We start from the raw sequence: 14191 nt of genomic DNA on the forward strand, positions 1-14191 counted from the left end.
GGGAGAAAAATATTATTTCTTATATTTTATTATATCATTAAATATAATTTTAATTTTTTGCATATAAATCTTTTAAATATTTTTTGATTGGTATTCAAAGTAATTTTTTCACCTTAAATGTTGGATTCAATACCATATTTTTATTTTTACTATTATGAGCTTTTTAAATTAAAGAAAGAATATCTGCCATGCGTTGGAATTTCAATAGCTAATAATAGAATATGTGCCAAGATATCATTTTCTCCCATCACAATAGATTCTGCGGACCCCATTGTAAATCCAACGGTGGAGAGGCTCATCATCAGATGCGCTACAGTGCGGAAGTGCACAAATCCGACGGCTGAGATTATCAACTTACCAGCATATCCCCGCGCGGATCGACCACCGGTACCAGAGACCGGGTATTCGCGGTTACCACCTCCGAGACCCAAGCAAGCCGCCTTACGGCGCAACCGGTTGAGGCGGTCACTCGCACCCCTTCCTCTTCCTCTCCCCTCCGCCCGTGGCTTCGTCTTCGTCGTTCTATAAATCCCCAGTACAGCCACTAACAGCGATCGTCTTCCTCCCTCTAGATCTCTCTTGCCTTCTCTCGTAGGATGATCTCGGAGCGCTGCGTTTCTTGTACCACCTTCAACATTTTCGCGCCCATCTACAAGCGCCTCAGCGAGAAGGTGGGCTGCGTGAATCTGGTCGGTCGATTTAGGTCCGATTCTGATTGGTTTTGCTTGGGCCTCTTTGATTAAGGATTCTTTTGTTGCTATGGTAGGACCAGAGTTGCCGGGAGAGCCAATACAGGGCGTACTGGCAGAGTAGGAACCAGAGCATCATCGACCGACTTTTGGGAGATCGGTCCTCCGTCATTTGCCTGCAGGCGAGATCTTTAGCCCTTGTGGTTTCGTTCTCGATGCAGGGGTCTTAGGGTTCTAACGTGGTCAGCGATGATATGTTTGGATCTTTGTAGGAGGTTTGGTTGGGGAATGAGGAGCTCGTTGACATGTATGAGAAAAGGCTTGGCGGTGCGGGTTATATCAGTTTCAAGCTTGCTCGGACCAACAATCGTGGTGATGGTGTGTTCTCTTTTTATTTCCTTAACACTATTGATTGCACACCCACATTGTTCTGTCAACCGCCTCCATTAGAGAGACCTTTATGTTCCTTGAAAATTTAGTCTTTTTCCCTTCACGGAAGAAATATGTTTATTCCTTTTCACTTGAATTGATTTTTTTTTGTTTGTTCAGATACACACTTTTTGTGTGGAAAGAACTGTTTAAATATATATCTTGTAGTTGTTTTGATGTTTGGAAGATCAGTGCATTGCCGCCGATTGTCATAAATTTGATGTATATTGTGAATTTTTTACAATACAGACCTTTGTGCTGGTTGATTGATATTTTAGGTGGTGGGGTTCTACGCATAACAAAGGAAATTACATGTTTTTCCTAAGTTAAACCAATTCACCTCCACTTAAATGTATTGCCAATTTTTTTTTCCCTTGCGCGATCTGTTTTCTAGTCCTTCTATCACTTAATATTGGAAGTCTCGGTCCTGGTCGATAATAAAGTGTTGATACTTGGCAGTCAATAATAGTTGCATCAACAGTCAATATACTATGATTCTTCATCGTAATAAAGTAAATTTGAAATGTTTACTGGCATTGCAGGTTGCTTCTGAAACATGTACTTTTTGAGGAGGTAGACTGGATTCACTTTCACTTTTGCAAATTGGTCATCGAGAAATCTATACCTTTTTTCTTCTAACCCATCATCAATTACACTTCATTGGTTTAAACAACTGTCACACTAAATGTTGAAACTCAGTGAAACTAAGAGTGGCCATGCAGTTTGTTCAAGGTTGTGTTTGTTTTCTGATGGTTGAGAGTTAGCATGAAGTTGGTTTCAGTGTATGTTTATCTTCAGTTAAAAGTTTCATTCAACATCTCTGTAAAAAAGTAACTTTATCAGTTCTCATTTGCACTTCTCAACTTTGGTTGCTTAAATTATGTTTCAGTTTTTCCAATGCATTTTGGAGACACAGATGCTTCATAGTAAAAGATGGAAACATCTTGAAAATTAATGAACTCTAAATACAATAATGCAAAATGACCAAGTTATTCATTTGTTTTACAACTAAATGAAATATATTCTTACTTTAATTTATACTACTTGCTAATGCATTCCACTTACAATTATTGCACGCATTTGCATACAGGCCTTCTCACAGCTGTTCGTAGAGACCATTTTAGGATTATAAACTATCGAGAGTTGCTCTTTAATGATTTTGGGGACCGTGTTGCTCAGCTATTACATGTCGAATCAGTTGTTCCTGTATTGCAAGGACCTAATAGCAACATTCATGCACAGATTATCATTGTGAATACCCATTTGTTATTTCCTCATGACTCTAGCCTGTGTATAGTTCGTTTGCAACAGGTACACCAACTTGTTCCGAACTCTTTTTTATTTGGTACATCCATTGGAACCCTGTCTGGGACCTTACCTTGTTGTTATAATTGATAGGTGTATAAGATCCTTCTTTACATAGAAACATACCAGAAGGAGCACAATCTTAGTCCCATGCCTATTGTACTCTGTGGGTGAGTACCACTCATTTCCTTATAAATTTTTTAGTCAAACCAAATTTCCTCATCTTCATTTATATTGTTCAGAGACTGGAACGGAAGCAAACGTGGTCATGTTTATAAGTTTCTTCGGTCTCAAGGGTTTGTATCATCATATGATACAGCTCACCACTATACTGACAGTGATGCAGATTGCCACAAGGTAATCTTTAAGTTTTTAGACATGCATCATGCTAGTTTGATGCTAAGAGCATTAATTTCTTATGCAATTTTACATTTCCCGCTTTTTTTTCTCTTGCAGTGGGTTAGCCACCGTAATCACCGTGGGAACATCTGTGGGGTTGATTTTATATGGCTTTTGAATCCAAACATGTATAGGAAGCCCCTTCGAACTAGCTGGAGTGAAGCAGTATTTGGCATTATTAAGGTGAAGACTATGTTTGAAATTTTCATACATCATCTTTGTCTCTTTTTATTTCCTGAAACTCTTGAGGTGCATTTTTCCATCATACATACTAAAATTTTTCAACTTACTAATAATAGCTAAAAGATATAATTATAGAGTCATAGACATTAGGAATTGTCAATTGATTAACTGTCAAGAAAGAGATTTTTTGTGATTCAGTAACATGTAAAACACTATCCATCTCAAGTATATTTTGCTGCCTAAATATACGTGTACTTTGTATCTTTGCTGATGGATAAGAGGAAGAGGATGGGTGTTTAGGAGTGGAATTTAAATTGGATTTGTGGTTTTTATTGTATTTTAAGTGGATTTATATTGGAGATCTTGTTTCATATTCTATTGAGTTATAAATCATTATATGTTGTACCTTCGCATTTTCTGCAGGAATTCTAAAAACATTCTGTTGCTTACAAAGTGAATGGGCCTTCTTTTTTAGGTTTTCTACTTTGAAATTTTTTATCTTATTGGGATTGTGCTAACATTTTGTAGTTCGTTGTTTCAGTATCTTCTGCAAGCAGCTTCTCTTACAAATGATGATGCATTTGCATTCCTAAAGGCTGACAATCTTGGTGATTATATTATCTACTCGGGTTTCTGTCAAGCACTCCACCAGGTAGCAGTTTTTCAGATAAGAGTAAGAGACCTTTTGAAATCATAAAAGGATAGTCTGATGTGTTGAATTAATGCAGTTAGGCATAACTAGCCAGCTTGACGGTCTTGGTCCCGAAGATGCAAAAGATTTATGGTTTCAAGCTGACATTGATGGGGATGGTGTTGTCAACTATGAAGAATTTATGGTAAACTTCAAGCCTGTAATGTGTCTTATGCCTACATTTTTTAAGGAGGTATACTTGTAAGAACATCATGCATCTTTTATTAAGTGGAAATGATTAAGGGAGTGCGTGGTTGGGCACAGATAGTGTTTTGTTTTCAGATTCTCAACATAATTTTCATTAAAGATGATGTTTTTTATTAATTTGTCTTTAATGTTTTGCTATAAAGATGGTTACATGAATCTACCTTTTAGACCATTGACCTTTTATTTCTTGTAACTTATCCTAGCTTCATGAATTAAATGCTTTTCAGAAGCGAATTTGGAGTCTAAAATGGTCGGAGCATCCAAACGAGATTTTAGGGCAAGGGACCGAGCGAGGATCAGCAACGAGCATAGGGAAGCACCAGGCCTTTGGTTTCAGAGTAAAAGATGCAGTTCTTTTTCCACCGGAAGTCGAGAAGGGAATGTGGCCAGAAGACTACTCTCTGTCAGATCATGCACCATTGACTGTTGTGTTTTCTCCTGTGAGAATGTCTTATAGTCCGAGTTGAAGCGGTAGGAAAAAGTTTGTCATGACAAATCTGAGTTTTTGTTAATCCGTGGGTAATCTATATGTATGCAAAGCTCTACCCTATCTATCGACCCATTATGTATAGCATCTGATAGTGATCAATGTCATGGATACAAAAATTGCAAGCTTGGAATTCCATTTGATTTGAACGTGTGTTTTAGCTTGAAATGTATCACGATATGTCCATATGATTGCCTGTTGTGTTGACTTTGACAGACTCGGGAAGATACAATGACACCATTAACAAGAAGTCACATCTTCCACGAAACATGCAGTGCTCTGTTATATCATATCAAGCACAAGGCGATGAACGCAAGCTCAAGCTGCTAGATCGAGCTAGTCGAGAGAGTTTGCAATGTCGATCACGAAGCGGTACTTCACATCTTTGTTGACGAGCCTGTCGAGTGCCTCATTTATGTCTTGAATCTTAATCACTTCGATTTCCGGGTATACTTTGTTTGCTGCACAGAAGTCTAGCATTTCTTGTGTCTCTTTGGTGCCCCCTGTGGCACTCCCAGATATGGTTTTGGCACCTGCAACAAGCGTAGAAGTTCGATCAGCATGCATGAACATGGTCAATGCAAAGACGATACTGATGAAGAAGAAGACGACGACCATGAAGAAGGCTTAGAGGACTCAATCGCACTTCGCCGGGGAATCCTACAAGGACCAGGACCCCATGAACCTTTAGGAGCGACATGTAAGGATCGAAAGGGTGAGCTCCAGAAGCAGTATCGATTATGAAGTCCAAACTCTTCGCCAAAGACTGCAAACAAGATGGATCAGAATGCAGTACTAGGATCCATGTTTGCTTGGGATTTAGTCTGTTGGTTCTGTACCTCCATTTCCTGCTTGTTGGACGAGATCACGAACTTGTCAGCTCCAAGAAGATCTAGAGCTTCCCCTTTCTTGGACACGCTGGTGCTGAAGACTGTAACCTGCAAGCCGAAAGCTTTCCCAAACTTCACAGCCAAGTGGCCGAGGCCACCCAATCCAATGACCCCAAGAGATTTCCCAGGTTGGTTCATCCTGTGCCGCATCATGGGAGAATACACTGTGATCCCTGCACATAGCAGAGGAGCAGCCCTATCTGGGGGATAGCCATCAGGTATCTTGTAGCAGTACCTGTGGAATGAAACCCAACAGATCACCTGAGTTCATGGAGAAACCACAGACCTGTAAACCGAGCTCATGGAACATGACTTGCCTCTCATGCACCACGATGTAGCTGGAATAACCCCCCTTTGTGACCGTGCCATCTGAATCCATGCCATTGAACGTAAAGGTTGCTCCTTTGGAGCAAAAGACTTCACAGAATTCATTGCAATACACGCATTCCCTGCATGAATTCACGTAAGTCCCAACTCCAACATGATCGCCGGCCCTCAAGTCTTTAACGCCAGAACCAGTTGCTGTGACAACGCCAACAATCTCGTGCCTGATATGTTGCAAGCATTGGCATGATTTAGTGGTAGAATTGACGAGCATAGACTGCGAAAATGGATCCAATTTGTATGGCTTTGTCTGTAAACAATATACTTCAAGTTCAGAAGAAGAGCTCACCCGGGCACCAATGGATACTTGGAGTCTCCAATCTTATTTCTAGTCCAAAGAACATCGGCATAACAAACTCCACAGTGTGTAATTCTCAGAGAAACATCGTCTCCTCTAAGAGCTCTGCAGAACATTTAGGGCGAACCCTAATCAGTGTTGCATTAAAAACAATGAGATGAGAGTTAAAAGCAAGTGAGAAAGACACAAAAGAACAAAGCAAGTTTGATCATATTAAGCACACCTGCGTGTGAACCTATAGGGGAAAAGAGTTCCAGATGCATCCCTTGCTGCCCAAGCAAGACAGTCTCCTGTCCCAGCTTCACCAGCCATTGCTAGAATACCTGCACACTCCAGCCATAGTACTCGTTTACATGCTTGTACCGCAAAATAGTGCCTTTACTGAGAATAATATGCCATCAATTGTCCTCTCCATTAATTCCGAGTTATGAGGGAAAATAGAAGGTGTAAGTTGCATAAGAAACTGTGCTTCTCTAACATGAAAACATCAGATAAGATTGGAAGTGGACAGAGAAGAGAAGAGGAGAGATGCCAGAAAAGAACACTAGTAATCGACCTGTTGAATCCTGCTGCTGCTGCTGCTGCTGTTGATGATGATGATGATGAAGAAGTGGGTGCAGCTTGCCCTCTTTTACACTCCCAACGGGGTTGAATAAACCCTGTCCTGCATGCGACCTCCAAACCTCCCAACTACCCCGAAAAATCTCAGTTAAGCGTTTAGTCTTAACATGTCTTTGTCTAGCATTAAATATATTGGATGAACAAGAAAAAGATGAAGCACGGTGTTTATCTGTACCACTGAAATCTTTTGGCCAAATCATATCCTAAATCTGCTTCTCCTTATAATGACTCTGTCAGTGGAATGGGGGTGATTGCGAAAAGCGAATGGAGTTTTCAGACGTGTGATTCAACCCACCTAAGAATGGCTCTTTCATTACACGGAAGAGAGCATTCTTTCACCGTAAACCAGGAGAAGATGGACTTTGGTGCTCACTTTCTTTCATGGACGACAAGAAAGGACGTCATCAGTGATCCATGAGGCCGCAGCTTAGATTTCATCGATTGGAAGAGAGACGTAATCGGATGCGTCATCGCTGATCCGAAAGTCCTCAACCCTTTTTGACCAAGAGATGCATGGAACAGTCGTTGTGGATCACTCGACTAATAGATTCTCGATATCATTATTAAGGATTTTTTCTTCAAAAATACGTGGCATTTTGATCTATGCGCGGGCGTTAGGTTTCACCTTTGATCCTGCCAAAACATATCAACCGTTTTTGTCACCTCAGTATCATATACTAACAAAAATGCTTTCCAATCAAGCATGATACAATAAATCTTTGCATATAAAATATATTTTTGTCACATCAGATCATCCGCACCCAAATTTTCATGTTAAGAAGATTTTTTTGTTCCCCTTAGTTTGGGAATAAAAAAAATATATTTTTCTCTAAAAAGTGAGTCAGATCAAGCTGATGATTAAAATTGATAATAATATAATAAATTAAATTAAAAATATAATTCACAAATTGAAATTTTAAACTCAGAAGCTTCAAATAAAAACTTTTGATATTATAATTTTGCATGTATTTGCTTATTTGCAAGAAAAATATAATTAGGTATATTTTGCATAATTTCCATTTAGCAGAAATTTCATAACATAATTATAGGAATGCTTGTGGACTCCATTTCGAGATAACTCATTGGATCATCCATCCTATAATAACTTTTAATCTCAGCCACCCATGTTGGTCGATCATACGGATTCTTTGATACTAATCATTTGCGGACGGTCCAGATGAATAGCTATGATAGGATGGACGGTTTCGAGGTGATCATGAAGCCTCTCCCGCCTTTTTCTCCCGGGAAACCAACTTCCACAAACTGTCGTCAACGCTGACCGCTGGTTTCCCCTGAAAGCTCGAGGTTGGCGGAGAAGGATTTGCCCATTTAAAAGGGCTCCGGAAACAACCACCAAATGAATCCCTCTTCTAAACTTGGACAAGAACACACCCAATACTCCTCTATCCTTCATATAAGGAAGCTTTTGGGACTCTCTGTTCACCTGTTCTTCCTCTCCGTAAGGTTTCTGCTGCACAAGGCTCGATGGGTGGCTGTGCGAGCAAACCTCAGGAGATAAATGGCCCCAGAAACCCCGACGGCCCTGCCGCAGCCGAGAACCCATCCACGGCCGAGCCTGCTCCCCCTGAGGTAAGCTTGTACTTTCCTCGAGCACCTTACCTGCATGCATATTCTCGACGAACGATATCAGAATTATGTCCTTGATTTCAGAATGTGCAGGCTAAGTCTGAGAGCGTCGAGGTCGAGGAGAGCAAGGAAACGCCGCTGGTCGACCTCTCTGAGCCGGCCGGCGAGAGCTCGACCGCTACTGCTGCCGCGGCTGAAGAGCTCCATCCGGGGATCAGCGAGCTGAAACCAGTCGCGGAAGAAGAATGGGTGACTCATAAAGCTGAGAAGGAGAAGCCTGTTGCGGCTGAGGAGCGTCCCTTACAGTGATCGAAAGCTGGAAGAGATGTGTGTCGCGGCAACGCGTCCATTGAACTAAACCAGAATGAGATGTTGCCTTGTGTCACTTACATTGCTCCATTCCAACATGAGTTGATTTCCAACATACGACTTCGATCTGACTTCATTAGATGGCAGAATGATTACCTGAATAATTTGATGAATGAAAGGCTAATCGTAAAGAATTCTACCTCATACTCTCGAGAAAACGAGATTGAGAAAGCAGTTCAATTTTCCCAAAGAACCAAAATTTGCAAGAAACAACAAAGAAGACCAATGTATTGTTGCATAGGAACAATTCGTGTAAGCAACAGAAGATTATTAGATGGAAGCCACACGTACTTGAAATGATAATTCTAACTGGAATCAGCTGCTTCCACTGCGGTCGGTGGTCTCCCTCCACATGATCCATTCCTTCGGGAGGAACCTCGAATTGCCGGAAAACCTCATCATCAAGAACAGGGCTACTCAAAATTGGGTGTTTTTTTGGGCCCTTTGCCTCCGTCGGCAGATGATTCTAACTGGAATAATGTGCTTCCATTGCCGGAAGATTGCATCAGCAAGAACAGGAGAGCTACCTGAAGGAACATCAAATTTGGGTTCTTTTGCCCCTTTGCCTCCCTCGGTTGATGAATCGAACTGGAATGCTCTCGTTCTTCTTTCCTTTGGAAGATGGCGTCATCAAGAACAGGGCTACCATGAACTCGCCATCCCTTCTTCTTTCTAATCTTCTGCTAGCAGGCCGAAGTCACGAAAGCGAACTCCAGCTAGGAAACGCGATCGAAATGGAAGGGTTAAGCGATGTGGAAAAGAAAGACGATGGGTGAGAGATCCCATCAAATTGCCTCGCCTGGCGGCAAAATTGGAACTGCCGCCAACATTTTGATACACTAACAAAAGAGGCAGTCGGCTAACCTAATATTTCGTTTGCGCCATGCGACGTGGCCCAAGAGCTGCAGCCCATGAGAGTTGACTCATGTGTGATTAGAGACTAAAATATCATAGTTTAATTACTTAATTATAACTTTGTAAGGTTGGAATCGAAGACGTGATTAGTGACCTTTCCATAACTTTTACTTAGTATAATTATTATTCGACTACTCTTTTATTCTCTCAATTTGTCTGTTGGTTTATTACCCTCTTTATTATCCATTTTTACTATATTATAATTAATAGAATGAAATTTGCTTAAGCACATTTTTACTATATGCTTCTATATCTTGACTAGCTTAAGCAGTCTTGTATAATTTATCTCTTGACATCTTAAGCGTCAATTGAAATTTGCTTAGCAACTCAACATGTTGGACAACGAGAATATGTTTTAACAATAATATTCATAATATATATAATTATTACTTTCAAATTTTATCAAAAAGTATATTCTAATCCATCGGCTAAACTGACCCGATTTTGATCAAGCTGATGTGTGATCAATTTCAAAATAATATGGCACCAAAAGAGAACAGATATGTGATTACTATAAGTCATCGACTAATTTAATCTCAATAGAGCATAATTTTGCAATTGCATGGTCAAACCATGCGGGATTTATTTGGACTTATTTCACTTCCAATTAAACTATGTAATAAGCTTCGGCTAACTCGGAGACTTTCCCATAGTGTACGTACGTTTTACCACATCAAACCTAATTGTGTACATAAGATGTTAATTTATTATATATATTTATTTTATAATTAATAATTTTCTTGATTTCAATGACTGAATTATGAGCATGAAGCTGCCCGACATTGGACCGGGATGGGTTACGTCAATTCGGAATCGAACCGGACCGAGCAGAGGATCCGGTTCAGGTGCTCCGTTAGTTGGTCACCTATACAAGTAATATGATGCGGCGTTTAAGGTCATTTCAGGAAACCGAGGGCCGAGAACTCGATCCTCGACCATTTTTGCCCCATTCGGGCCCCTCCCCCACCCCTCCCCCTTCCCCGTCTCGCTTGTCGAGCCGGCGTTTCGAGTGCTCGTCGGCGGCCACAATCGGACGCTGGATCTTTATCGATTCGTCGTGGGACGGTTCTCTACGGGTTTTTGCCTCAAAAGTTTGCCTCGTCGGACGACCTGGAACTCCCATTCGATTGGTATGCCGGTTTCTAGGGTTTTATTTTCTTGCGTCTGTGGTTAGGGCCTATGATTCTGGTTTCGGCTGAACGGTCCTTGTGTTCCATAATTCGCGTGTTTGGTACGATTTAGTTTGGTTTCCGGTTATAAAGTTGTAAGCTGTTCCGTATTTGATCCGAAGGCTATGCGGTTTTGTTCGAGGCTTTGATGCGCATTCCTGGATTCTGAATCAAAAACGTTTTCTTCCAGTTCCTGATAGTTCTTGTTAGTTCTATTGCGAGCTTGATTTCTCTTCCCGAGTTATATTTTCTTGGTAATTTCCTTCATCAAACCAAATTTCGTATTCTTAGCTACCCGTTAGCGTAAGGATAAATAAAGACCAAACGAATTGATTGATCAAACTTTTAGTGTTTGTATTTAAGTTTTTCAGGTCAAAGTAGTTTCTTTTGTTTACCACTTCGTTCTCGTTTCTTTGATCCTCGTTATGGTACTTCCACTATCCGCAGGCCTTTCCTGTTTCCAGTCTTGGAGATTAGATGATTGCAGCTAATCGGTTCAAGTGAAGCAACATTGAGTTATGGGTTGCTTTTATGAAGAATTGAATTAGTGGCCTCCAACTACGGTCGTGGTTTTACTCTGAAGAATAGATTGCATGTTTTGCTGGATGAGAAGAAGAACATAAATAGTAGTTGCCTTCCTATGGCTGGCCTTTCTGTAGTCCATCAGGATCACAGTCTAGTCGCTACGGACCACTCCTTGGTTATTGGTCAAGAGTTTCCTGATGTGGAAACTTGCAGGAGGACGCTAAAAGATATTGCAATAGCTTTACATTTCGAGCTTCGGATTGTTAAATCTGATCGCAGTCGGTTTATAGCTAAGTGCTCAAAGGAAGGATGCCCATGGCGAGTCCATGTGGCTAAATGCCCAGGTGTGCCGACATTCTCGATCAGGACCTTACATGGCGAGCACACGTGTGAAGGAGTTCGCAACCTCCATCACCAGCAAGCCACAGTCGGCTGGGTTGCAAGATCCGTCGAGGCTCGGGTAAGAGATAATCCACAGTATAAACCGAAGGAGATATTGCAGGATATTCGCGAGCAACATGGAGTTGCTGTATCTTATATGCAAGCATGGCGAGGGAAAGAGCGTAGCCTAGCTGCCCTTCATGGCACTCTAGAGGATGGATACCGCCTTCTTCCTGCATACTGTGAGCAAATTCGAAAAAGTAATCCTGGAAGTATTGCATTAGTTTATGCTACAGGCCAAGAGAACTGCTTCCATCGTTTGTTCATTTCATACCGTGCATCGATTTATGGTTTTCTTTATGCATGTCGGCCGTTGTTGGAACTTGACAGGGCACATCTTAAAGGAAAATATCTAGGGACCTTGCTTTGTGCCTCAGCTGTTGACGCTGATGATATGTTATTCCCATTGGCATTTGCTATTGTGGATATAGAAAGTGATGATAATTGGATGTGGTTTGTAACAGAACTGCGTAAGCTATTTGGAGTCAATACAGATAAGATGCCTATGTTGACGATATTGTCCGATAGGAATCAAGGCATTGTACAAGCTGTTGAATACAATTTCCCAAATGCTTCTCATGGATTTTGCCTGCGCCATGTAAGCGAGAGCTTCCGTGATGAGTTCAAAAACTCAAAGCTAGTTAATCTCTTCTGGAACGCTGTTTATGCCCTTACGACAGCTGAATTTGAGTCCATAGTAAATGAAATGATGGAAGTTCAGGATGTCAGGCCCTGGTTCCAACGTTTTCCTCCTAGCCTTTGGGCAGTTGCATACTTTGAAGGGGTTCGTTATGGCCACTTCACATTGGGTATCACTGAAGTTCTGTATAATTGGGCGCTTGATGGCCATGAACTTCCTGTAGTGCAAATGATGGAACACATCCGCAACCAACTAACCTCTTGGTTTAATGACCGTCGCCTTATTGGTTTGTCAATGACCTCAGTCCTTGTGCCTTCTGCTGAAAAGCACATTTCAGAAGCTAATGCTGATTCACTATGTTATCAAGTTCTCCGAGCGAATAAAGTGGAATTTGAAATCGTATCAACTGAGCGAACTAATATTGTTGATATACAGTCACGGTCTTGCTCATGCCGTCGCTGGCAAATATATGGTATACCTTGTGCACATGCTGCTGCTGCACTTTTGTCTTGTGGTGAAGATGTACGGTTGTATGCTCAGGAATGCTTCAGCGTCCAGAAGTACCGTGAGGTCTATTCACAAACGATATATCCAATTCCAGATAGAAATCTTTGGAAAGTATCAACAGAGGGCATGGAAAGTGGCAGTGGCAAATCAGATATCATCATACGACCACCTAAAACTCGTCGGCCGCCTGGTCGTCCCAAAAAGAAGGTTCTTCGGATGGAGAGTTTAAAACGTCCAAAGCGTGTAGTTCAGTGTGGTCGGTGTCATCTATTAGGGCATTCTCAAAAGAAATGCACATTGCAAGTCTGATAGACTGACTCATCCTGTTTTAGTCATGGTATCTTCTGTCCTGATATTTGCTGTGGAAGTAATAGCATTGTTGTATCGTAGTATAGAAGTCTCTTCCAATTGATCTTGTTGCTTTCTTTGGTCCCGTTTGTTTGATGGAAGCATATAACTTTACATTTCATGAGAAAATGTGTTGTTTCGGTTGTCATCTTTTATACATTCGATGGACCATGTACCTAGTAGCATGCTTCCTTTTGTTTCTTTGTGTTTGTTTTTCTATGCAATTCAGCGTAGACTTTGAGAAGTTTTGCTCTCCATCTGTTGTTTGCACTTGACCAAAATGTTTTGTTAGCATAGAGCTTTGCACTTCTGTGAAAACCTTTACTGTTGCAGTTGTCTTCTGCTTGTACATTTGACGGGTCCTGGACCTTGTCGCATGCTTCCTTTCGTTTCTTTCTATTTGTTATTCTCCAATTCAGTGTCTGACTCTTAATAATACTTCAATAAGTGGGAAGGGCAGGGATGCATATCATGCTCGATGGGGATTGAAAAACTACATTGCTGGCAACTATAAATTTTACATGTTTGCTCCTTCTTAATCAGATTTTTTTTGTTATTTAAGTGGCATATCCAGCTCAAATATTCAGTTTCTTTTCCTCTTTTCTTATATTTGTGTGAAAAGATGCCATAAAAGAATGATACGTGATGCCCTAAAACAATTCCAGGTGAGCTTTTCTTCCCATGTGGACCTCATCTAGTGTAGGCAGATCTTGTAGGAATTGAAGAGTGATATGGTGATTTCTGTTGAAAGTTATGGACATTACTTTTCCAGGATATGAGTTTAATAAAGATGGAATCTACTGCTGGTAAGGCTGTAAGTAATGATTACTGTGTTAGCAAGAGGTCATCTAATGGTTCATTTGATCAATCAGATTAGTGAGTCAGTCATATTAGATCAAACTTTCTGACATGGGCCATGGTGAGGGGTCAAGCATGACTTTTCTTCCAGTACAAAACAATGTCCTAATGAAATGGAATGCATTTTAGTAAGTAATGAAAATATGAACTTTTACCTTGACCAACTTGATGATGCAAATGACAAATGGTGGGTTGTTTTCTTTCTTTCTCTGTTTCTGTTCTCTCAAACAATGAACAGTATGCTTTATT

At 40.9% G+C, this 14191-nt stretch overlaps 4 protein-coding genes across 6 annotated transcripts; 3 read left to right on the forward strand and 1 right to left on the reverse strand.

Moving 5' to 3' along the window:
- The first annotated feature begins 416 nt into the window (after positions 1 to 416).
- Positions 417 to 4533, forward strand: LOC135580931 (uncharacterized calcium-binding protein At1g02270-like). 3 transcript variants are annotated; one of them, XM_065178636.1, is made up of 10 exons: positions 417 to 689; positions 767 to 871; positions 962 to 1067; positions 2209 to 2429; positions 2517 to 2593; positions 2666 to 2780; positions 2880 to 3005; positions 3547 to 3657; positions 3734 to 3841; positions 4131 to 4533. In XM_065178636.1, the coding sequence occupies exons 1-10, from the start codon at positions 597 to 599 to the stop codon at positions 4368 to 4370; spliced, it is 1302 nt and encodes a 433-aa protein (XP_065034708.1). In that variant the 5' UTR covers positions 417 to 596; the 3' UTR covers positions 4371 to 4533. The 3 variants fall into 3 exon arrangements, with proteins under 3 accessions (XP_065034708.1, XP_065034710.1, XP_065034709.1); XM_065178638.1 differs by having other exon boundaries at positions 417 to 671; positions 773 to 871; XM_065178637.1 differs by having other exon boundaries at positions 419 to 671.
- On the reverse strand, positions 4510 to 6643 carry LOC135670113 (probable cinnamyl alcohol dehydrogenase 1). The gene is made up of 7 exons (XM_065178639.1): positions 6519 to 6643; positions 6186 to 6285; positions 5954 to 6067; positions 5598 to 5828; positions 5230 to 5515; positions 5006 to 5156; positions 4510 to 4923 (listed from the first exon to the last, which is right to left on the reverse strand). The coding sequence occupies exons 2-7, from the start codon at positions 6272 to 6274 to the stop codon at positions 4727 to 4729; spliced, it is 1068 nt and encodes a 355-aa protein (XP_065034711.1). The 5' UTR covers positions 6275 to 6285; positions 6519 to 6643; the 3' UTR covers positions 4510 to 4726.
- Positions 6644 to 7923: 1280 nt separating this feature from the next.
- Positions 7924 to 8664, forward strand: LOC135672639 (uncharacterized). The gene is made up of 2 exons (XM_065181136.1): positions 7924 to 8173; positions 8255 to 8664. The coding sequence occupies exons 1-2, from the start codon at positions 8069 to 8071 to the stop codon at positions 8477 to 8479; spliced, it is 330 nt and encodes a 109-aa protein (XP_065037208.1). The 5' UTR covers positions 7924 to 8068; the 3' UTR covers positions 8480 to 8664.
- A 1706-nt stretch (positions 8665 to 10370) lies between these two features.
- On the forward strand, positions 10371 to 13241 carry LOC103982653 (uncharacterized). The gene is made up of 2 exons (XM_009399637.3): positions 10371 to 10584; positions 11071 to 13241. The coding sequence occupies exon 2, from the start codon at positions 11264 to 11266 to the stop codon at positions 13043 to 13045; it is 1782 nt and encodes a 593-aa protein (XP_009397912.1). The 5' UTR covers positions 10371 to 10584; positions 11071 to 11263; the 3' UTR covers positions 13046 to 13241.
- The last annotated feature ends 950 nt before the right edge of the window (positions 13242 to 14191 follow it).

This window comes from Musa acuminata, chromosome BXJ1-4 (assembly GCF_036884655.1).
Source record: "Musa acuminata AAA Group cultivar baxijiao chromosome BXJ1-4, Cavendish_Baxijiao_AAA, whole genome shotgun sequence".
Taxonomy (NCBI): Eukaryota; Viridiplantae; Streptophyta; class Magnoliopsida; order Zingiberales; family Musaceae; genus Musa; species Musa acuminata.

Coding starts and splice junctions, on each gene's coding strand:
- LOC135580931 (XM_065178636.1), top strand. CDS start 597: ATGATCTCGGAGCGCTGCGTTTCTTGTACCACCTTCAACATTTTCGCG. Junction 872..961: donor CCTCCGTCATTTGCCTGCAG/GCGAGATCTTTA, acceptor GGATCTTTGTAG/GAGGTTTGGTTGGGGAATGA. Junction 3,006..3,546: donor CAGTATTTGGCATTATTAAG/GTGAAGACTATG, acceptor TCGTTGTTTCAG/TATCTTCTGCAAGCAGCTTC.
- LOC135670113 (XM_065178639.1), bottom strand. CDS start 6,274: ATGGCTGGTGAAGCTGGGACAGGAGACTGTCTTGCTTGGGCAGCAAGG. Junction 6,068..6,185: donor CCCTATAGGTTCACACGCAG/GTGTGCTTAATA, acceptor AATGTTCTGCAG/AGCTCTTAGAGGAGACGATG. Junction 5,157..5,229: donor CCAACAAGCAGGAAATGGAG/GTACAGAACCAA, acceptor TCTTGTTTGCAG/TCTTTGGCGAAGAGTTTGGA.
- LOC135672639 (XM_065181136.1), top strand. CDS start 8,069: ATGGGTGGCTGTGCGAGCAAACCTCAGGAGATAAATGGCCCCAGAAAC. Junction 8,174..8,254: donor CCGAGCCTGCTCCCCCTGAG/GTAAGCTTGTAC, acceptor CCTTGATTTCAG/AATGTGCAGGCTAAGTCTGA.
- LOC103982653 (XM_009399637.3), top strand. CDS start 11,264: ATGGCTGGCCTTTCTGTAGTCCATCAGGATCACAGTCTAGTCGCTACG.